Source organism: Chiloscyllium plagiosum, unplaced genomic scaffold (genome assembly GCF_037043375.1).
Source record: "Chiloscyllium plagiosum isolate Xiang-an unplaced genomic scaffold, Cpla_swu_hap1 HiC_scaffold_10, whole genome shotgun sequence".
Taxonomy (NCBI): Eukaryota; Metazoa; Chordata; class Chondrichthyes; order Orectolobiformes; family Hemiscylliidae; genus Chiloscyllium; species Chiloscyllium plagiosum.
The window spans coordinates 29779177-29802933 of record NW_028270148.1 but is presented as its reverse complement, the minus strand read 5'-3'; the positions used below and the strand labels follow the sequence as shown (position 1 = coordinate 29802933).

The 23757-nt window shown below is 40.0% G+C and overlaps 1 protein-coding gene across 1 annotated transcript in view; it reads right to left on the bottom strand.

The window, feature by feature from the left end:
- Positions 1–23757, bottom strand: part of LOC122553173 (WD repeat-containing protein 64-like) — a 135079-nt gene that overhangs the window by 46629 nt on the left and 64693 nt on the right. Inside the window, exons 12-17 of the mRNA XM_087990995.1 lie at positions 20493–20641; positions 11512–11635; positions 7708–7877; positions 6046–6168; positions 4241–4368; positions 2720–2857 (exon numbers count right to left, since the gene is read on the bottom strand). Of these exons, the coding sequence (XP_087847121.1) occupies positions 2720–2857; positions 4241–4368; positions 6046–6168; positions 7708–7877; positions 11512–11635; positions 20493–20641 (832 nt within the window). The remainder of the gene's footprint in view (positions 1–2719; positions 2858–4240; positions 4369–6045; positions 6169–7707; positions 7878–11511; positions 11636–20492; positions 20642–23757) is intronic.

Below are 23757 nucleotides of genomic sequence, written 5' to 3'. Positions count from 1 at the left end.
GTAGAAAAGTACCAACATAAGCTTCCTGCACATTCTGATCATGACATGTACACAAATGGGAAGTTATAATAAAACATACAAATATAAACTTTAAGCATATCATCGTTCATCAATTCCATGTGCAGAATCAATAGCTATTGGGTGCAAAATACAATTAATGTACTTGCAGATGTTTGGACTGTAGACTCTGCTGGGCCAGTAATTGCAGGTGTACAGTACCAGTGTACTGTGATCTCACATTAGTCACAATCAATGGAGTCAGTTAAACATCGGAGAAACAACAGAAACTGCAGCAGACGATTTGCAGACCTGAACATGAAAGGACACCACCTTCTTCTGAATCGGTGAGTTGAAATCTCAGCTCTCTGCTGTGGGAAAACAAATTGAAGTTCAAAAGGAAAAGACTTCAAAATAATTTGATCTTGAAAACAGCATCTTTGAGATAATGAATTCTTTAGAGGTTACCTCTATACAGCTCTCGAAGATGAATGATGAGCTGAAGGATAAAGGAAGGAAATAAGATGAATCACAAGTTCTGTATTATCAATCCCATGAAAATATTAAAGATAAACCGAAAGAAGTGCGAATCAGAAACAAAAACAGAAGTTGCTGGAAAAGCTCAGCAGGTCTGGCAGCATCTGTGAAGGAAATCCGAGTTAATATTTTGGCTCCCCCTTCCTCAATGAAAGTATTAGTGGTTTAGAGGACGATACTGAGCAATTCAAATCTAAAACAGTTCAGGCCCAAAATGAGCAGGTACATCGACCTGAACTCAAAGTGATGCTCAAGAAAAACAACACATTTGTAAGAACAGCTGGAGATACACAGTGCACACAATAACACACTACAAATCAATACTGAGTCATATGTTTCAGAAGCAAATGGTGGAAGAAGTCAAGCAAGTCATAGAGACAATCAAACTCCACTGAAGCAACTATAAAATGGAAAATATCCAGGCTTCAAAGAAATCAAAAGAGAAAATGATTGTGAGTGGCTGGATAGTTAATAAAGCAAGTTACGAAGGGGAAAAGTATACTGGAACAAAAGCAGGTGAAAACTTTGATAGAATTGGAAAAATCCAGACTGCAAAACCAAATGTTTCTAACTGAGCAGGAACTGCTTAAGGAACAAAACATGAATTGCCAAGAAGATTTGAACAACTCAGTTTAGCTTCAGAAATTAGATCAGTCAGTGGTAATCTGGCAGTAGTGCATCAAGTTAGTATAATTCTGGAATAGCAACTTCAGTACAAATAAGAAAATCATGTCAATACAAACAGGAACAACAGACACATCCTAGGACAGGCAAAACAGACAGACACGACAATTCTTAGAGGCATGGCATTCTAACCAGAACTCCACCAATAAACACAATGACTTAGATCCCATGTACCTTCCCTTGAAAAGAAGAACCCGGAGATGACATCACCTACCTTCAGAAACCAGGACCTATCAATAGAGAGGCAGGACATACCACCAGCACTTCACCGCAGACTCTCACTGATAAATGTTACCTAGTCATGGTGACAAAATGTCTGAAAACAAATCTTTCAGCTCAGTGAGCTAACATACATACCTAACAACAGACAATGTCACTGATGCCAATAAGCAATCATTGGCACCTCCAAACTAAGTCAGAGCCACAAAATCTGGACCGTCAGTAAATTACCTATACTTCACAGAGACTCAACAGCTTATTGTAAGTAAATTAACTGTGTGTTGGAAAGCAGGAAGTTATTTTTTCTATATCTTTAAGGTGTGTATGTAGTGCTGGACTCTGCATAGTCAGTCTGTTGTGGGGTTGCAAGCTTCACACGTGGAAACCAGTTGGCTTGCTGTAATGCCTGATTCATAGCTTGCAATGTATGTTGCTATTTTAAATATACTAACCTATGATTTAGTTCCTGATGAAACGTTCATACTAGAACATTACAATTAACATGGCACAATGAGTACAATGGGATGAATGGCTTCCTTCTGCACTATAAAACTCTGTGAACAACAGGACAGCTAACTTTGACACTTGCCGAGAACACACAGGAATTTTATATGGGCTTTCAATTGGCTTGAGGTGAGCTTCTGGCTCCATCGATGAATAAATCCTGCATCTGTGAGTTGCCAGGCAATCAAATGATTGGCATTTAATATCCATGGTGGGAGCAGCCATCACTATCTTGGTCCCAATTTCACCCTCTTTCCCTGTCTCTGAGTGTCACCATGCCGTTGGTGACATACAATTCATCCTGTAACAACGAAGGCATTGATGTTACAGAATCAATGCATCTTTAGCAGTGCAAAATCTGTTCATAACATTTGGGTATAAACTATCATAATTAATGATCACTGCTATATTTAATTAAAATATAGCAATTGAATATCTGGAAAAATCAGACTATGATACACTTTCCCATAGCTTCTTGTACTTTTTCAACAAATGCATATCATATAGTTTTTGCATGTTTTCACTGAAAAAGTAAATGACTTGTTAAAACAATTAAATTATAAGAAATAGAGGAGCAAAAAATGGATGTCATTTCATTCTTCTTGCACAGGAACTTAGAACATGGCATCAAAAGTTAAGGACAACAAAGGGTTGAATTTGTACAAAAGAAAGCAGATTGGCAATTAACTGAAAAAAATCTTTCATTTATGTACAAGCAATTTTCTGTGATACAAGCTAAAATTATTAAGAAGAGTTTTGAAGTAATTGGCATATTTACCCAGTAATTTCTATCTCATTAATTTGCAGTTTGAGGGGTACAAATTTGACTATTTTAACCATGGGTGACTTGACATCATGCATCAATTCCTGATCTTTAACTTCATCTCGTGTTTCTGTAATTCGATCTTCATTAAACCTAGAATTCAATGCAAATAAATATTGGTAATACCACATGTAATGAAATCTTTCTCACATTAGGAAATCGTGCCTCCCAAGTGTGCATGTTGAGGAATCATGTTTCTTTCTCTGATTTAAAATTCATAGAATCATTATAACACAGAAGGCCATTTGGCACATCATGGTTGTGCTGTCCCTCCTAAAGTCTAATTCATGTACTGCCATTCATCTGCCCTCTCCCCACATCCATACACATTCCTCCTTTTTAGATACTTGGAATATTTAGGAAGTGGAGAAAGATTTACAACACATGAGACCTCTCTGTCCATCATGTCTGAAAATCACCAGCCTAACTCTATTTCCAGTACTTGGCCCATGTCCCTCGAGGAAATGAGAATTCAGGAACATATGTAGTTGCCTGCTAAATGAGTTAAAGTTTTGATTATCCTAAATAATTCACAAGAAGCCAACTACCGCCACCTGATTCCACAGGGAAATCTACGCACCCATTCTGAACTTGCCTTCTGCCACTTGCCTGATCTAAGACCATCCCTATTGCTACTCACTCATTACTTCACATCATATTTCGTCATGTAAATCTCAATGTGCCTCAAACAAACTTACAAACCTTTGAATCAATTGGATATTAATACATTTATTTTATTTCAGCAGGATAAGATGTCCTACTGCAGTAAATGGATGATGAGGATAGATGCAAAATGGAGCTTCTTCACAAAAAACACAGCATTCTGGAGAAATCAGTTATTTCTACTGGAACAGATCCTCCAATTTATCACACTACCTGTGAATGTCACTTGTTTTAAACAGTGTTCTGAAAATATTCACAGCTTTCAGCAATTCCTAGTTTCTTGTGCAGGTCCTTCCCTCAGCAGTGAAAATTGTTGGAAACTGCATCTGAATTCTACCTATTTGACAGGATCCCAATTTTAAATTAATCAGTGCCAAATATAAGTTATCATGTGAGTCGCTCAGGACCTGGGCAGAGTCAAGATAACAATAACTATCATGCAGCTGCAAATGGAACAGAAAGACTTGAAACAATCTTAACCTTTCCATGGACTGGGTGGAAACTGGTTGAAACCTGGCAAGAAATTTTCACAGGGAGTAAAACAGCCATGATGTGTTTACCTAACAGTCCAAGTTGGTTAACAATATATCCAGGTAGAAAGTATTTCCTTCTCCTACCCGATCACAGATTGATTGCTGTCCCATGCAAAACCTTATGTTGTTTATGCGACGTTAATATGTCCTCATGTCTTTGTCTTAAATTAGTGTCAACCTCCTCTTATAATTCATGAGAACTGACTAATCTCCAAAGTCTCATTTTTAAAAGATTTGGGTAAATCTTTGAATATTCAACAACTGAAGAAACTTTGCTTACACTTGCAAGAGGGATGCCATATCTAAATTCCATATCATGATTAAATTGAGCCATCCAACAGCTAGCAAATTTTCATCATTGATGTTTATTAAATCAATGCCACTTAGTGCTGTGTCGGTCAGTTCATTCTGCAATAATGCAAAACAAATGATTACAATTTGATGAACTGACATGCAGGCTAAACAACATATATAATTAATATGCAATAGCTAATAGATTTATTGCAAGGAATGAAAAATGGTAAGCAATGGAACAGTAGGAATGAAATTGGAATTCACTCTGCTCATTTCTTCAGCGCAAAATAGGAGAGTGACTTAAAAGTGTACATCACCTGTCAAATGTGCCTGCAACACACAAGGAACATGCTGATTGCCACAGTGGTTAGCATACTCCTTAGTTGTCCTGTGTATCAGCTGAAATGAATGTTACTGCCTATGCAAATAGTGAACCTTCTATCACTGCTTTTGTGTAACAGAAGTTTCCCTTTATGTCTAACAATAGCATGTGTTGTGCTGGTTGCAATCAATGTCTTCAGGAACAATCAAGCCAGCAAAGTATTCACAGGTAATGAAAATGGGTGAATGGGGGAGTAAGGGGTAGTTGCTCACCACCAACAAGTAAAATATTACTGAACTTGGGACTAGAAAGAGGAGGTGCTCCTCTGCATTGCTCTATATTGAAATTATAGGCCGTTACCTATTTCTCCCTCCTACTTCTTTCCCTGACAAACCACAGGACCAGTGCAGCATCCAAAAATGGCCAACCTTCATCCTTGCTTGAACTGATGCACTGTCTTTGGAATGCAGCGAGCCTCTCCTGCCTGCTGGTCTTATTCACATGACAGGCCTATTTTATATGGTACATTGATTTCAGTGTAGGTGAGGAGGCAGTGATATCACTGCACTAATAATCCAGAACTCCAGGCCAAAATTCTGGGGGCATGGGTTCAAATCCCACCAGTCCAGATAGTGAAACATGAATTCAAGTTAAAAAAGAAAATCCTCTTGAATGTGGAGGTGGCCCATGGCAATCATGTACCCATTGTCAACACTAATGTCTTTTCGGGAACAAATTCTTCCAAGCTTACCTGGTCCGGCCTATATATGATTCAGGGCCAACAGCAATGTTGTTGAATCTTATCTGTCCCCTGAGCAATTAGAGATGATCAATAAATGCTGTGAATGAATATTTTTAAAAGTACTGATTTTGAATACCACTCCTGAAACATGACCAATTTCTACTCGTGCCTTAAAATTCTGTTTATAGCTGTAAAGGCTTGGAGTAAGAAGCTGAGACCTATAACATGTGGAGTTCTACTCTCAGAATGTTTTATAATTCTGTACAGATGATTCCTATCCAATATTACACATTAATTTGTCCCAAAATGCATATGACAATGCCACTAATGTATTTATATGATAAGATGACAAAACATCAAAAGTATTACAGTTACCTCCTTTCCAGCATGTAATTCTGCACTGAGAAATTGTAATTCCTTCCTCCTGGCTAAACTGCTTCTGTTATATATTGTAGTGATTATATCTGGAAATTCTGCTAGAATGGTTAGATTCGGTTCATCTGATGCATCCTTTGGGGAAATGAGACTGTTAGGAACTGAATGCATTGTATTAATGGTTCTCTGCTTGTTTATTTAATGAAGCTTCACGAGAGTATGCCATTCTGAAGCTGAATTTGCTTGTAAGATGTGTAAATATCAAAATAAATCCAGTCCCAGCTATTAGAACTAAATGTTGCCATATTCTATCCAGATTCTAGTCACTCAGGAGTACAGGCGCCTGAGATACCTGAAGAAATTGCTGTTGTTGCAACTGGTTATTGCAGGAAGATGCATCTAGAACTAAACTTTCAACCAAGTACCCTGTATAGCCATTCCTCCCTATCCCTGAAGGTTCTCTTCCTGAGAACCCCTGCAAATTATGAAATTCATGAGTGCACAGCTCATGAAAAATAAGTTGAAAATGGTTAAAAATATTGTGGATCCACAACTTTTGCCCACGGGTGTTGATTTTTGGTCTTATTTACTTTTTGGCGTGGATAGGCAAATTCATGATACATAATTTTGCAAATACAGAGGGTTTACTGTATGAAGAGTCATAGACTCCCTACAGCATGGAAGGAAGCCATTTGGCCTATCATGTTTGTGCTGACCCTCTGAAGAACATCCCATGAAACCCAGCCCCTTACCCTATCCCCATAACTCCACATTTACCATGACCAATCGACCTAACCAGCACATCTTTTGACAGTGGGATGAAACCAGATACCCAGTGGAAACCCACACAAACATGGGAGGAACGTGCAAACTTCACAAGACAGTCAACCAGGGCTGAAATCGAACCAGGGACCCTGACGCTGTGATGCTGACCACCATGCTACAATGACGCAGTGGGTTTATTTTCTTTTTACAGAAATGACTTATTTACACATGAGGCTGAATACTCTAATGCCCAGAGGTGAGTGTAAAACTACATTTCTTGGCAGTGTGCTGGTGCCTATTATCTACTCACCTCCACAAGTGTTTTCATGAAGGAGGGAGCTGTGGAATTTAATGGGTTTCAGTGGGATGTTTCCTGGGGCTTGTGTCAAGTCTCCAGACAGTCAAGCAGTGACTGGGTCAGTAGTAGTTGCAATGTGGGGTGGGTGTGCTTCATAAATATCTTTGGACTTTTTTTATGTATATCACACTTCTACTTTTTTGTTGAAAGCAATGATGGCCTTGTGTGAATATGTAACATGACTGATGTCCATGGTAACCACATTGTAAAGTAAATCTTATGACCTATGAAGCCAAGTTTCATTCCAGAATTACCATCAGGTGGGATCATAACATCAGTGTGTACTATCCATGACAGAAAAGGGAATTGGAGAGAGGATTTCTGTTGTCAATGTAGGAAGCACAATGTAGCCTGCTTTTATGCAGATCATTCAGATTAGATGCTTAGCATTGCAGGGAAAGCTTCACAACAAGTTTCCTCTCAAGGTCTGAGAGCTGTTCTCCAAGACCTCTCAAACAATTAAGAATGAAGCAGAGAATGGTCAAGCACTGAAAGCACTGTCAAAGGTGGCCCAGCTATTACACAGCCACCTGTAAAGTACAATTGAATTTACTTCCACTGTACTTTCAGATACTGTATACTGCTGAGCAAAAGACAATTCTCAACTCTCAGCTTGCAGCTTTATCAATTAGTTTACATGGTTTCCTCTGTTCCGTGGGCCTCCAGCCAGTGTAAACAGATTCTCCCATTCAACTCTATCAAATTTAGCATCAATTTGAACACTCTATTAAACTTTCCTTCACCTTCTCTGTACTAAAGAAAACAATTCGTCATTTTCTAATCTCTTTTGATATTTACATGTCAATTATTTTACATGTTGCATGTAACAGATCTTTATATCTTCATGTCATACAGGGAAGCTAAATAAATACTGTGGTAAATTCTAGAAACCTGAAGAATTTTGATCTTGTTTTTCCAACCAAAAGCAAGCACTATTTGCGGGTTGCCATAGTTCATAAAGTACAGCTGTGAAATGCGATGATCTTCTTCAGTGTTTTCTGTGGTCGGAGGAATGACTTTAACTTTCTCTCCGGTATAAAGCTCCCAAGTTATAATTGAGCCTGTGGTCAAAGGAGAATGGAAACAATAGGCATGTTGTATGAAGTGCAAAATGAATACAAACCATTTTACACTGAGACTTCCTGAGATCAAAACCAAAGAAACATTTATGTAGTGTTTCAATGAAGAAAAATGACATCACAGAGACAAATGCATGTGGGATGGTGGTTTGTTTTTATTGAGCAACAAGTGGTGAGGTTGACTTTAAAAAAGAAGGAACTGTATAAACAACAGCCACTAAGGTGGGCAGGCTGAATAATTTGCTGGAAATGGTGTCAAGAAAGTACATTTGGATGCCGTGCATCTAAAGAGCTCACGGACAGCCTGAAGGCAGAAGGGTATAAAAATAGAAAACAATACACGTTTATGGTTGGAGCAGACGGGAACTTTGGGGATGAGTAGCAGAAGCAACTGACATAATGCTCTCTAGGTTAAAACAAATTCTAAGTTTCTCGTCTTTATGTTTGACATAAAGATACACTAAAAAGAAACTCTACATATATTTCTGGTTTAAACTTTGAAATATTCCATCGCAGGTATATCTGTTTTCATAAAGAACATTGCTGTTCTTTAAGATGGATGTCACAGGACACCTGACTTGTAGAACTGCATGTTGGTCAAGCTTCTGGAAGCCCAAGGCTTGTATAAGAGTTATTATAATTGTTGGATGTACATATATTGAAAAGGAGAGGATGAAAAAAAGGGAGAGGAGTGTTATGTATTTGGTTGGGATTGTGTTGCCCCTTTAAGAGGCAAGTCAGGTGTGGAGACAGGAGCTAGGGGGAGAGTCTAGGACTAACTATGGAGTCCAAATAAAGTATTGCCTTTTCAAGTTTACGCTCCGTCTACCTCGTGTTCTACTTCTGGTTAAAATTGGCAACGAGGGTGGGGTTTCAGCCACAAACTGTGGGCAATGCTTTTTTTTACAGCAGGCACTTGTGCTGCTGACAGAGCACAGACTGCTAACCTCCATTTGTGGCCCATATACGGGAACACTGTCAATGGCTGTGGCATGCCTGCAGAGGTGGGCACTGGCTATGTCAACCCACTCACAAGATATCAGATACTAGCAGTCAAAGAAGCACAACAATGCAGATGCTTTGTCAATGTTACCACGACTGGGAAAAAGGATTTTCCCAACTGTACCCTGAAAATGATGCACTTTTCCCAGATAAAAACACCAATATGAGTGAGTTGGGGCCTGAATGTTTTTTGGAATGACTTGGTCTGAAGCCTAGTGGTGGACTTAGTCTTGAGGGAAAGGACTTGTCATAGAAGCAGCCCAGAATTACTGACCTTAACTGTCCAGCAGGTGGGAGCTTTTCATATCGGACGGATGTTTATTATGAAGAATGAGAGTTGTTATTCCTCCCCTGTTAATGGGAAATCTGTTGGAACAAGTGCACAAAGGGCAGCCCAGCGTGGTGCGAATGAACGAAATAGCCAGGAGCTACTTTTAGTGGTTAAAGGTGGATTCCCAGAGAGAGTAAAAATGGGATCATACGAGACTTACATTTTCAAAAGGTCCCATTGTCACCCCTTCACCTATGAGAATGGCCTCAATTAACATTGCAGCATATTCACATTGATTTCATAGGATCAGTAGGGGGACATATGTTACTTGTGGTCATGGATATCCATTCCAAGTGGCCCAAGGTGGTGGACATGAAATCGGTATTAGGTACAATGATAGACTAACTATGAATTATTTGCCAGGTTCGCAAACCCCAAACAAGTCATGAGTGATAATCATCCAGTTGGTGGCACAAAAGCTCGAGGAATACCTGGAAAATCACAGAGTCCGACATGTCAGATAGGCTCTGTATCACCCTACGACAAACAGCCAGGCAGAGAGATTTACACAAACCTTGAAGCAGACCTTAAAGGCTTCAAAAGGGAAGTGGCTGCCAGGATGATGAATCAAAAAGTTCCTCAGCATATATAGGAACATGCCACAGCAATGACCCACTCTTTGCCAGCATCCTTAATGTTCAACTACCAGCTGAAAACCAAATTTGACTTACTTCAGCCAGAAGAGACCAGAGAGGTGGTAGAACAAAATCAAGAAGGATAAATGGTCAGATGGGTGGGAAACTCACGGTTGAGGGTATTCTGAAGAGGGAAATACAGCAACAAATTTGTGCAAGGTTCCACAAAAAGCAATGAAATTGTATAAAAATATGATATGGTCATCAATCATTGTTGGGTGAAGAATAGACATTAGCTAAGACAATGGAGGAACTCCCTGTTCTTTGAATAAAGCCATGGGATCTTTTGTCCTTACAGATTAGGGAGTATGTTGGTTTATACCTCATCTGAAAGATCACACATTTGAAAGGGCAGTACCTACTCAGCACCTCTTAGAAAGGTCAGTCAAGAGGAACAAGGAAGAGGATTTAAGGAAATAATTACTGGTGGCATAAAGTCACTGGCAACATCTTGTTCTTGATAGTTCTGGAACAATGAAGACTATTGATTAGAGCAGGGTAATGCCTAATCATTCTTTATGCAGTTCCCGAATACCTGCCCCGAAATAAAAACAGGCTTGGCAGCACCTGCGGGTGAAAGCAGAACTAATATTTCAAGTCTGGTGACTTCATCAGAACTGATAGCTAGGAAAATGTAATATTTATTTTTGCTGAAGATGAGATTGGGAGTTGAGGGGATGGGAGGAGGTGAGACAGAGACAGAGACAGAGACAGAGACAGAAGGAGTGGGAAGACAAGGAGATTATTGAGAGTAGGCGAGGAAAGGAGAAAAGCTAAAAAAGTGATAATCAGTTCTGAAAGTCGGAGAGAATGGGCCGGCTGTGTTGAACTCAATCTGGCCAGGGTGCAGTGTGGGTTAAAAAGTGGAAGGTTGGAATTGGGGTCTAATGTTATTGATCCCAGTCTAGTGGCTTCAGGGTCCCGAAGCAGAAGATGAGATGCTGTTCTTCGAACTTGCGCTGAGGTTCACCTGAGTGCCACAGTAGGTCTGAGACAGAAATGTTGGCATGGGAATGTGGTGGTGTATTGAAGTGGCAGGCAACTGGAAGCTCAGGGTCACTTTTGTGTATTGTGTTCTGCAAAGTGATCATTTAGTCTGCCATTTGTCTCCCCAGTGTAGAGTAGACCAAATGGTGTGAGGCCTTGGATAGTGAGGCAAGAGGACGTAAACAGACAGGTGTCACACCTTCTCCAACTGCATGGGAAAATGTCATGGAGTTGTGGGGAGGTGTTGGAAATAAAGAAGCAGTGGAGGAGGGATAGATTTGTCTAGATATGCTCAAACCTGAAGACATTGGGCTGAGGGAGTATAAATCATAGTCATTCCCAGGAGATGGCAAACACCTCCTCATGAGTGAATGTGGATTCAATGAGGAAAATCAGGAAATGGTGATTTGATGAACCTGAAGGAGTCTTGGCAGGTGAGCTAACTGGAATCGGAAAACGTTTGCAAGATTAGCCCCTAACAAATAATAAATGCTGGCCTAACCAGTGAAGCTCATGTCCTGTGAATAAATAAAAAAAGATGTATAAAGCAGAAAGGTCAGCAATAGAGATGATGGGAAAAGTTAAGGGGTTATGGTTCAGGTTTTCTTTCACAGTAAATGAAAAAATACCCTAAATCAAAAATAGCTTTAAAAAGCCTCACCATCAGCTGCTCCAGTAATGAGATGCATTCCTCTCTGATCCACTGCTCCAGCTGTCACTTCTATACCATGTCCATGGGGATGCTCAATTTGATAGAGTTTCTCTCCAGTTTGCACTTCCCATACCTGAAAAAAAACACCCAAAGCGCTTACTTATTGCTACTTATCTCAAGGCCAAATGCAAACTCAAATAATCCTGTAATGAATATATAGATTTGGAGCAGAATTAGACCATTTGGCCCCTTGAGATAGCTCTCTCTGTCTAAGTTACTGCCCAGCCTTCAGGACAACATCGACCACAACACCGTACAACCGTGTTATGGCAGCCGTTGCAAGATGTGTCAGAGTGTCGACATGGATACCACCATTACACGTGGGGATGCCTCCCACCATGTGTGCGGTAGGTATTCATGTGATCTGGCCAACGTTGTCTGTCTCCAGGTTGCCCTGAGGCTTGGTACATTGGCAAGACCAAGCAGATGCTACGACAATAGATGAATAGACACCACAGAACAATCACCAGGCAAGGGTGTTCCCTTCCAGTCGGGGAACACTTCAGCGGTTCAGGACATTCAGGTGACCAGCCTCCAAGGCAGACTTTGGGATACGCAATAACACAAAGTGGCCGAGCAGAGGCTGACAGCGAAGTTCGGTACCCATGGGGATTCCCTCAACTGGGAGCCTGAATTCATATCACACGACAGGTGGCCCCATTACACCACACACACACACACTTTCTCTCTCAAATGCATTCACATACACCCCCCCCCACCACACACACACTCACACCCTCTCACAGTCTTATACCTCATCAAGCTTATAAACTTTCTCACATGCCCTCACACCCACACATACATACACTCACTCCGTCTCTCCTGCACGCACACACAGATAAGTTTATGGGGTGAATCTGTATTTGCAGAATTATATTTTATTTTGCTCAAAAATATGCATAACCTACAGTCAACCCATGTAAGATTCCCTAAATCCCACTTTAGAAATAGAACCAGTCTGACTCAAGATTGGGACACACAGACAGACTTTAACCTCATCTTTAATGCATTATCTGAGCTGAGATGACACATTTTGTTAGAAAACCTGAAGTTATCTTGAGAATGTGACTTCAAAGGAGTTCTAGGATTTGCATAATAATGAACCAAAACTAGCAAACCCATTCTAAAAAATGAAAGACTTAATCTACAGAGTTTTGCTAGTGATATCCAACATCTGTAGTTCTTTTGATTTTTGTCAGGAGTATCAGCCTGAAGGAGATAGCCAGATTAGGAATATCAGTAGCAAAAACAGAAATTGCTGGAAAAGCCATTCTGAAGAAGAGTCACTTGAGCCGAAATGATTTCTCTCCACATATGTTGCCAGACCTGCTGAGCTTTTCCAGCAATTTCTAGCTTTGCTTCTGATACTCCTAATCTGGCTTCCTCCTTCAAGCTGCTTAATACACAAAGATTATCAACCACATTGACTCACATCATTCTACATTGTGACAAGTAATACAGGGGCGTTCCCCTTACAATAAGTGATTGTGGGACAATCGAATATAATAGCTGAGAGGAGACTGAAATGGCATTGTCATCTGTTATGGAATGCCAAATCAAAAGGTCACAAGAAATAAGAATAGATGTAGGGCATTCATACCTTCCAGTCTCTTTTGCCATTTAATAAACTCATAGCTGATCTGTTTGTGGCCCTGTTATTCTCCCTGTAGCTCTTGACAACATTGTAGATCAAAAGCAAATTACTGCGGATGCTGGAATCTGAAACCAAAAGAGAAAATGCTGGAAAATTTCAGCAGGTCTGGCAGCATCTGTAAGGAGAGAAAAAAGAGCTGACGTTTCGAATCTAACTGAGCCTTTGTCAAAGCTTTGACAAAGGGTCAGTTAGACTCGAAACGTCAGCTCTTTTTTCTCTCCTTACAGATGCTGCCAGACCTGCTGAAATTTTCCAGCATTTTCTCTTTTGGTTTCAGATCAAAATCTGTCCATCTCATTTCAGTCTTAATTGGGTGACACTTCTCTTCTAAACGATGTTGCTTAGTCTAGAGTACCCGATGAGGTAAAGCATCCTTCAACATCTAACCTGCCAAGCTCCATCAGACTGTTCTCGGTTTTTAAACTCTAATGAGTACAGGGTCAACATACTAAACCTTTCTACGTAAGATTATTCCTTCGTCCCCCGAACCAGCCGAGTGAACATTCTTCTAACTGTTTCCAAAGCAAGCAGACCACACCCCCCCAGCTTAAAGAAGGAGATCCAAACTATACTATACACTGTACTACAAGTATAGTCTCCCAATGTCCTGTACAGGTTTAACAAAACATTCCTAATTTTAAACTCTGCTCCCTCTTGCAATAAAGGCCAATGTTCCATTCATCTCCCTAACAATTTGCTACATGTGCATGGTAAGTCTTTGTGATTCATATACTTGGGCAACTAAATTCATCAATACTGCAGCCTGTCTCCATTTAAGTAATATTCGGTTCTTCTGTTTCTCCTCTGAAAGTGGGCAATCATGCAGTTCCTCATACGATATTCCACATGCTAAATTTTTGCTCACTCAGTTAACTTATCTATGGCGCTTGAATCAAGGAAGAAAAATCAAGTGCCCTGCTGCTTAACTTCTCTGGGCTTCACTTATCCTTTCCCTTTTCATCCTCGACAGCTCCCTGTTCAGTGCCTTCACGATGCAATTTTTTTTGTCCAGTAGGACAGAATAGTTATTTCAAAGAGAAACTCAGTGAGTTCCCTTCCCCACCCATTCATTCCATTTTTTCCTCCTTACATTTGTGCAACCTGTTTTTGAGAAAGGCACAATGAAGGCAACGCTGTCGATAGAGGATTTGTGGATTACCAGAAGGCATTTGATTCAATGCCCGACAATAGAGTTGAGAAGAAAGTTGCATGTCACAGTGTAAAAGGTATAGAAGCAACATGGATATAAAATTGGCTGAGTGTTAGGAAACAGAGTAATAACATTTATTTTTGGATTTGAGGTAGGTTTGAAGTGGTATTCCCAAGGTGTCTGTATCAGGATCCTTGCTTTACTGATACATATCAATATCTTGGTGGACAGGGGACAGTTACAAAGTTTGTGGATGATATGAAAATTGCTTTAACTCTACACTGTGCAGGGGACAATGTGGAACTCTAAAAAGGATTCTTCAGAGTGGACAGATAAATGGCAGATGAGGTTCAATGCAGAGAAGTGTAAGGTGATGTACTTTGTAAGAAGACCACTGAAAGACAATATAAAATAGAGGGTACAATTCTAAAAGGGTGCAAGAGCAGAAGGACATAGGTGTATATGTGCACAGATCATTGAAGGTGGCAGGACACGCAGAGAAGATAGTTAATAAAGCACACAGTGTTCTCAGCTTTATTAACAGGCACATGGAGTACAAGAACAAGGAGGGTAATGCTGAACTTGTACTAAACTCTTATTGGAGCTCAGCTGGAGTATCATGGACAGCTGGGAGTACCACGTGATAGAAAAGATGTGAATGCAGAATTGATTTATGAGAGTGGTTCCCCGGAATGCGAAAATTCACTTCTGAGGATAGTCTGAAGAAGTTGGTACTGTTCTTCTTGGAGAGAAGAAGACTGAGAGGATATTTGAAAGCAGTTTCCATAACCATGAGAGGGCTGGATAGAGTAGATAAGGAGAAGCTATTCCACAGGTGCGTAAAAGAAACAAGAGAGGGCGTAGATTTAAAGTTAAGTGCAAAAGAAGCAAGGACGATGTAAGAAAAAGCTTCATCACACAGTGAGTAGTTCAGATATGAAATGCACTGCCTGGAAATGTGGTGGAAGCAGCTTTAATTGATGCATCCAAGAGGGCAAAGGTTAATTATTTCTGAAGAAATAGTGTGCAAAGGAGACAAAGCAGGAGATTAGCATTAAGTAATGATGCCCATTTGAACAACCAGTGTAGTCACAATGGGTTGTTGGTATCAATCCCTGATTAGGGCCATATCATATCCTGCCAACTGCCATTCCTGCAGGTCCTTAGATTTATCAGGATCAGTTACAGAGTTACAGCGTATGAGCCATTCAGCCACCTCAGGCCAGCTAAAGGAGACAGGCCATAAAGGAATACCCCCTGTGAAGAGGGCAGCATATGAGCCCATACCATACTCAATCAGTTTCTTTCCGCCATCATTTGGGCGCTCTGATAAGCCCAATACAAAAAGGTGTTATGCTGTATAGATCATTTTAGTCACCTTTACAGTGACAAACAGATATTGGTCTGAAATCCTTCCACTCTCAAAGTGAAACCCCCCCCAAAGTCACCAGTATCCATTGCATTCCTCTTCCTTAATCCTTGTCTGTTCCTTCACTGACCCGTTTACAGTTCATTCTATGGATCCAGTTGTCCTTGTACTTTCACAGCCATGGGAGTGGTCAGCAACACCTGAAATGGTATTTTCCATCTTGATTCCAACTTTGCCCAGTCCCAGTTCTTATCCTGTGTGCGACAACAATTCTGTGAATACTAATCTGAATCTGTATCTACCTCAATATCAGGGATGGAGCACATTCCAATTCCTAACCACTTTTTGTGTAACCGTTTATCCTCCTGTCACCTCTACGTTTCTGCCAGTTAATTTAAATTTACTTTAAAGTAACTTAAAACTTGGCCATGTGATTATTCATCTTTCATTCACTTTAAACGGTTTCTGTTTATTCTATTTAAATCCTTTAACATTTTACGTATCTCCATCAATTCCCTTTAAACTTCTTAGCTCTTAGGAGAGTAACTTCAGCTTCTCTGTGTTCTCTCTTCTCTGGAGCTATTCTAGTAAATGTATGGAGTCTCTCCCGAATCCTCTACAAAGTCTTCAGATCTCTCTGGCTCAGGATTTTGCCCGAAACATCAAATCTCCTGCTCCTCGGATGCTGCCAGACCTACTGTGCTTTTCTAACAACCCACTCTCGACTCATCACAGTGAGGTCGAACTGTTTTATTTGGGTTCAACAAAATCTCTTCGCTTTTGTACCTTATGCCTCTATTTACAAAATCCATCAAAAGCTAGGTTTCAGCATGATATATTTTACAATCACAGTTTTGTCAAACAATTGCATGCAACCTAGTCATTCATATTATGAATAGTGGCCACAGTGGGCAGCACTGGCACAATGTGTGATTCTGCATTATGTAACCAGCTCCATTTCTTTGAAGTTGGCCCTGTGTGAAAATATTTTTTTTGAGGGCTTTTCTCGAGATTTTCTTGAGGGTGACTTTACAATGCTCAGGGGCTACATTTCAGTTTTCCAGGGACTACTTTTTGATTCACACCAACTCAGTTAGTCAGTGATACAGTCATGAGGTAATAATAATTTCTACATTTGAATTGACATATGTGGTATTTGGATTCACACAGAGGCTAAATTAGAAGAGCTCATTAACAGCCTCAATTATAAACTCTCTATTCAGCTTAAAATCACAACATGGTAGAGCATGGTTTTGCGTGTGGGAAGTCTTGTCTTGCAAATCTGACTGAGTTTTTTGAAGAAGTTACTAAGAAGATAGATGAAGTCAAAGCGGTAGACATTGTCTACGTGGACTTCAGCAAGGCTTTCCATAAGGTCCCACATGGTAGACTAGTTAGTAAAAGCAGGAAGTATGGTTAGTAACTTTGCAGATTACACCAAAATTGGTGGTACAGTGCGTAGTGAAGAAGGTTATCTAAGATTATAAACAGATCTTGATCAGTTGGTCTAATGTACTGAGAACAGGCTGATGGAGTTTAATTTAGATAAATGCAAGGTGTTGCATTTTTGTAAGGCAAACCAGGAAAGGACCTATACAGTTTACTGGTTGGGCCCTAGAGTGTTTTGAATTGAGTGACCTCGGTTGCAAAATCATAGTTCTTTGGAAGTGGCAGGTAGACAGGGTGGTGAAAAAGGCATTTGGCACGTTTGCCTTCATTGGTGAGAGCATTAAGTATAAGAGCTGAAAATGTGTTGCTGGAAAAGCACAGCAGGTCAGGCAGCATCCAAGGAACAGGAGAATCGATGTTTCGGGCATAAGCCCTTCTTCAGGGCTTATGCCCGAAACGTCGATTCTCCTGTTCCTTGGATGCTGCCTGACCTGCTGCGCTTTTCCAGCAACACTTTCAGCTCTGATCTCCAGCATCTGCAGTCCTCACTTTCTCCATTAAGTATAAGAGTTGGGAGGTTATGTTGTGGCTGTACAGGATGTTGGTGAGACCATTTTTATATGAAGGCTGTTGTTTAAATAAGAGAAGGCTTAGAAAATATTTGCAAGAATGTTGCCAGGACTGGAGCATTTGAGTTATAAGGAGAGGCTGGTTAGGCTGGGATTTTTTTTCCCTGGAGCATAGGAGGCTGAGACTTAATGATATAGAATTTTATAAAATCATGAGGAACATAGATAAGATTCAGAACCATCCAATTTCTCTATTTTGTGTAGACTTTCATAGCATTCCAGATGTAGAACAATTGCCCAGTGGAAAATTCAATTTCATGGGCAATTCCTTCAGGAAGAGCTACAATGGAGATTCTGCAGTGTCCCCACGTTCAACACTGACATATGTCCGCATAATTACTGTACTGCCAGTAGAAAATCTGCCCTTTAGAAGTGGTTGTCCCTGTACCACAGTAAACCTTCAAACACTATCACAAAAAGAGGAATGGTGGCAGCATTCGTCCATCCACTGCTATAACACATGCTATTATACCACACACCAAACACCATGAGCTTTTATTTTATTTCATAACCATTTAAGCAGAAGCATGTTGAATACTTTTCAAAAATCCAAATATGCCAATCCTCTTAGCGTCCCTTTATCCTTGTTAAATAATTCTAATACATTTGTCAAGCAATGATTTCCCTTTCACAAAACCTTATTAACTCTGCCTGATTGTCTAACTATTCTGCTATCACTTCTTTAATTCTACCCCGTGTTAACCTGCCTGGTCGGCAGTTTCCAGCTTTCTGTATCTCGCTTTTCTAAAAAGAGATATTAACTTTGTGATTTTTCAATCCACTGATACTCTTCCAGAATCTGTGAAGTTTAGATTTAACCAATGCGACCATTTCTTCTGCTGTCACTCTATAGCTACTGTCAAGGGGATTATAAACTATTCCCCAAAGAGACTTATTTCCTTTATATTTATCTGCCTTAAAATCCTTTGAACTAAGATAGAATTTCTCACTATTGGGCAGTTCTCATTTTTGTTTGGCAGAGCTACCCAACCTTCTTTTCCTGTTGCAAACTCTCCGCACACCCAATATTTAATTTAAGCCACTCTTTGCACTCCTATTTTTATAATTCATCAGAACACTGGTCTGAGCATGACTCAAGTGAAGGCTATCCCACTGGTACAACTTCCTCTTTCCCAATGCAGGAGCCAATATTCAATGAAACAAAACCCATTTATTTCCTATCAAATTTTGACCCATGCATTCAACTCTTTGTCTGTACAGGCAGACAACCCTTTATCGGAAAACCTGAAATCCGAAAAGCTCTGAAATCCGAAGGTTTTTGCAATGAGTTTTTTTCTCATTAACAAGGTTGTTTGGCGTGTAAGTTAACCCAACTCAACACCCACTTGATGCGTGTTACTCAGATACGACATGTGGGGGCGTGGCCCAGCACTGGCAGGCCCCAATTCTGTTTCAGGGCCCATTTTACTCAGTGCGTCTGCTGTTTGGTAAGATTTTTAAAAATTTCACCATCAAGCTGTCACTTATTCTGAAATTCGAAAAATTCTGAATTCTGAAAACCAGCTGGACCCAAGCATCTCGGATAAAAGATTGTGTACCTGTATTCACCCTGTGCTAATTTCCTTGTGGTTCTGCCAAAGACAACACGTCCTACAGTTTCTTTTTTTAATTTAGCCACTATGTATATTACTTCTGCATAACTTCTTTATTAGCTTTATAATTAGCATCCACATTGACCATGACAACTAGATCCTTGCTTTTTCACTGCACTTTCCCTTCCAGCCCAAGGAGATGTCCTTAATGCAGAGGGGACACATGGTGAGGGAAGTAGTGAACATTGGGTTACCAAGAAGAAAAGGAAGTCTTATGATCAATTAGAAAGATGTGATAGCAAGAAGATTGAAGGGAGCAGGATTGGAAGAGAAATGAGTAACTGGCAGGAGATGATGCAGAAGCGGGATCAATCAGTATTGTGGCAATCCTGAGTATCATGCAAGAAGCCAAAAGAAAAAGGAGGGTGCAGAATAAATGCACTATAACAGCACTGCAAATCTCGAAGGTGTAAATTTCAATAAGGCAAACAAGGAACTATATAGTTTATTCAGGGAAAAATTCCAAGTCAAAATATGATGAGATGTGGATTGTGCTTTCTCAACTGGAAGTGGTCTGATCCTCCGAGGTATGGACAAACAAAATAGATAAGAAACAAACATGGAGAAACAGAGCCGATCTGGCAGAATCTGTGGTAAGAGAGAAAGAATTAACACTTTGAGACGAGTATGGTTCTTCTTAAGCAGTCTTCTTAACTTCTGAAGCAGCATCACACCAAATTCAAAACATCAACTCTGCTTCTCCCTCCATAGATGCTGCCTGACCTGCTGAGTTTCTCCAGGATTCCCAGTGTTTGTTTTAGATTTCCAGCATCTGCAGTATTTTATTTTTATTTGACTAAATAGTTAGGATACTCTGAGTATTACGGGCACCAGTCCTTAGAACCTTAACACTTGGGTTAGAAATTGACCTGCTGCTATGGACTTAAATGCCTGCCAGATGACAAAAGAAGCAAAATAGTTTTTTAAAGTACTTTTGAAAGAAACTGAATCTATTCACCTTATTCATGTCATACAGGTCTGCAAGATGTCATTGAAGCAGATACAGGAGTTCTTCACAGTGACAGGAAGAGGAAGAAAGAACTAACTAACACACAGCAATGCTGACATTATGCAGAGGCACATCAATAGTGGCACTCCATGCAAATGTAACATGATACACACTTACCTTAAGTACAGATTTACTGCAAATGGAGGCCAACTTGGTGTTCATTTTGCTATAGACTAGAACATTGATGGATTTTTCATGAGATAGGGGAACTAGCATGCTGTCTTGCACAGCAGACATGAGAGGTACAAGTTCTACTATGTTGGAACCTGCATAATCAAGCAAACACATGCATTAATTTACATGAACTTGCTATAGTTTGTATTAATAACAGTGGATTGGCTTATTTTTAGTGAATGTCTCCTGGTGTTATTAGTCAATTTATAATGGAGAGGGGTCTATCAGATATATACAGAATATTCCAGTATGTCATCCAACATGTGTAAACATAGTTCTACTATGTTGGAACCTGCATAATCAAACAAACACATGCATTAATTTACATGAACTTGATATAGTTTGTATTAATAACAGTGGATTGGCTTATTTTTAGTGAATGTCTCCTGGTGTTATTAGTCAATTCATAATGGAGAGGGGTCTATCAGATATATACAGAATATTCCAGTATGTCATCCAACATGTGTGAACATAGAAATAATGCTGAAGCAATTATCACCTATGGTCAATCCAAATGCATAATATTTTTCTGAACTACAGAGAGTTGGCCTAGGTCAAGATAGATCTCCAAGAAAAAAATCAAGTCAGTACAAGGTGCCAGTAGGTAGGATTATAAGGATTGCAAGATTTTAATTTGAGATCTTGGAGTAGAAACAAACAAACAATCATAAGGGCAATAAGAAATGGCGAAGAGTGGGAACTGGTGGAGAAACAAGAAAAGTATTTTTTAAAGTATTGAAAAATAGTGATTAAACCATGTGGACAGAACTAGTTGTTAAAAATATACCTGCTTTGTATATTTTATGGAATAGAAATAGGGACTTAATTTGTCCATTGTGGCTTCATAATGAGCACATAGTCAACACTTAGTATCAAACAATGATTAGCATTTTAATTTTTCACAATTAGATATGTCTTAAGACTTCTTCAGGCACAAAACTTTTCAAAGTTTAGATAGTTACAACTACATATGCATCGTGAAATATAATCACTTAATACATTTTAAATATCTAATTGTACTCAACTTGAAGACTGCAAAGATGTTGAAAGAAAACAGAGCTAATGTTTCAGGTCTGGTGACCCTTCTTCAAAATTTCAGTTCTGTTTTCTCTCCACAGGGGTTGCCAAACCTGCTGAGTTTTTCCAACAACTTCTATTTTATTTGCATCTGCAGTTCTTTGTTTTATTTTCTTGCAAAGATGTTTCTAAATTGATGTTTGATGTCCTACATTTGTTAAGCAGCCTTCTAACTGTCTCAAACAGAACTGCTCGACAGTAGTCAAAGGCTTGTCTGAAAAGTGAATCAGCCCTTTTGTCTCTTGGGTTTGACTCTATTTGTCTGCCATTTCCAAAAGTTGGAATCTTCAAATAATCCAAGCAGTAGTTGAAAATTATTGCCAATATTCCAACGACGGTGTTGTCATTACTTTTTGACATGTTATCACCCCTCCTTAGTTTAAATATTCTATGCCACTATTTCTACAACTTTACAGATTCCATATACTTACTTCACTGCTTTTCAAACAATTTTTCCTACTCTTTAGTGGTTTTAAATGTGAAGCATCAATGATACCCACATCTTTGATGTCTTAATATTAAATAGATCTTCCCAGTCTCCATACATAATAGCAGTAGAAGATGTTAAAATAGATTTCCAACCCATCCCTTTACCACTGGACAGGAGCTCTGGCACATTCTGCTCTGAACATTAAAAGCCCCATGTTGAGGAAGAGCATAGTACAAAGAGAAATGGGATTAAACTGAAACATGTCTGCTTTGCCTATTGAGGAGCAAGTCTGAAACTGGATGTAGTGGGATCCCAATATCCTTGGGATGGGGGTAAAATGAGGAGGATTAAATAAACTGTCCAGAGTCTGCAATTGGACCCACTGGTCTCCTGGTCAGGAGGAACTCAGGAGTGACACAGTGTCATAATTCTCGAAGGACCCCTAATCACAGTACCTAACAGCTGGTAGTTGTTACACAAGTTTAACAAGGTTTTATTTAGTTATTTGATGGTTTAATAAGGAAAGGAGCCGTGGTTTAATAAGGAATTGGAATCCCTTGTTAAATGGAAGAGGGCGGCCTATGTAAAGATGAGGCGTGAAGGTTCAATTGGGGCGATTGAGAGTTATAAGGTAGCCAGGAAGGACCTGAAGAGAGAGCTAAGAGCAGCAAGGAGGGGACATGAAAGGTCCTTAGTTGGTAGGATTAGGGAAAACCCTAAGGCTTTCTATAGGTATGTCAGGAATAAAAGAATGACTAGGGTAGGAATAGGGATTCTGGATCAGTGGTGCTGGAAGAGCACAGCAATTCAGGCAGCATCCGAGGACAGGCAAAATCGACGTTTCGGGCAAAAGCCCTTCATCAGGAATAAAGGCAGAGAGCCTGAAGCGTGGAGAGATAAGCTAGAGGAGGGTGGGGGTGGGGAGAGAGTGGCATAGAGTACCTGGGAGTTGCAGTGAGAGAGAGACTCCTAGGGTAGGAATAGGTCCAGTCAAGGATAGTAGTGGGAAGTTGCGTGTGGAGGCTGAAGAGATTGGGGAGACACTGAATGAATACTTTTCATCAGTATTCAATCAGGAACAGGACATTGTTGTCAATGTGAATATTGAGTCACAATTAAGTAGAATGGATGACTTTGAGGTATGTAGAGAAGAGGTGTTGGAAATTCTGGAAAGGGTGAAAATAGATAAGTCCCCTGCGCCTGATGGCATTTATCCTAGGATTCTCTGGGAAGCAAGGGAGGAGATTGCAGAGCCATTGGCCTTGATTTTTATGTCCTCGTTGTCTACAGGAGTAGTGCCAGAAGATTGGAGGCTAGCAAATGTGGTTCCCTTGTTCAAGAATGGGAGTAGGGATAACCCTAGTAACTATAGGCTGGTGAGTCTCACTTCTGTTGTGGGCAAAATCTTAGAGAGAATTGTAAGGGATAGGATTTATGAACATCTGGATAGGAATAATGTGATCAAGGATAGTCAGCATGGTTTTGTGAAGGGCAGGTCGTGCCTCACAAACCTTATTGAATTCTTTGAGAAGGTGACTAAGGAGGTGGACGAGGGGAAAGTGGTAGATGTGGTGTATATGGATTTTAGTAAGGCGTTTGATAAGGTTCCCCATGGTAGACTACTGCAAAAAATATGGAGGTATGGCATTGAGGGTGAGTTGGAGGTTTGGATTAGGAGTTGGCTGGCCGGAAGAAGACAGA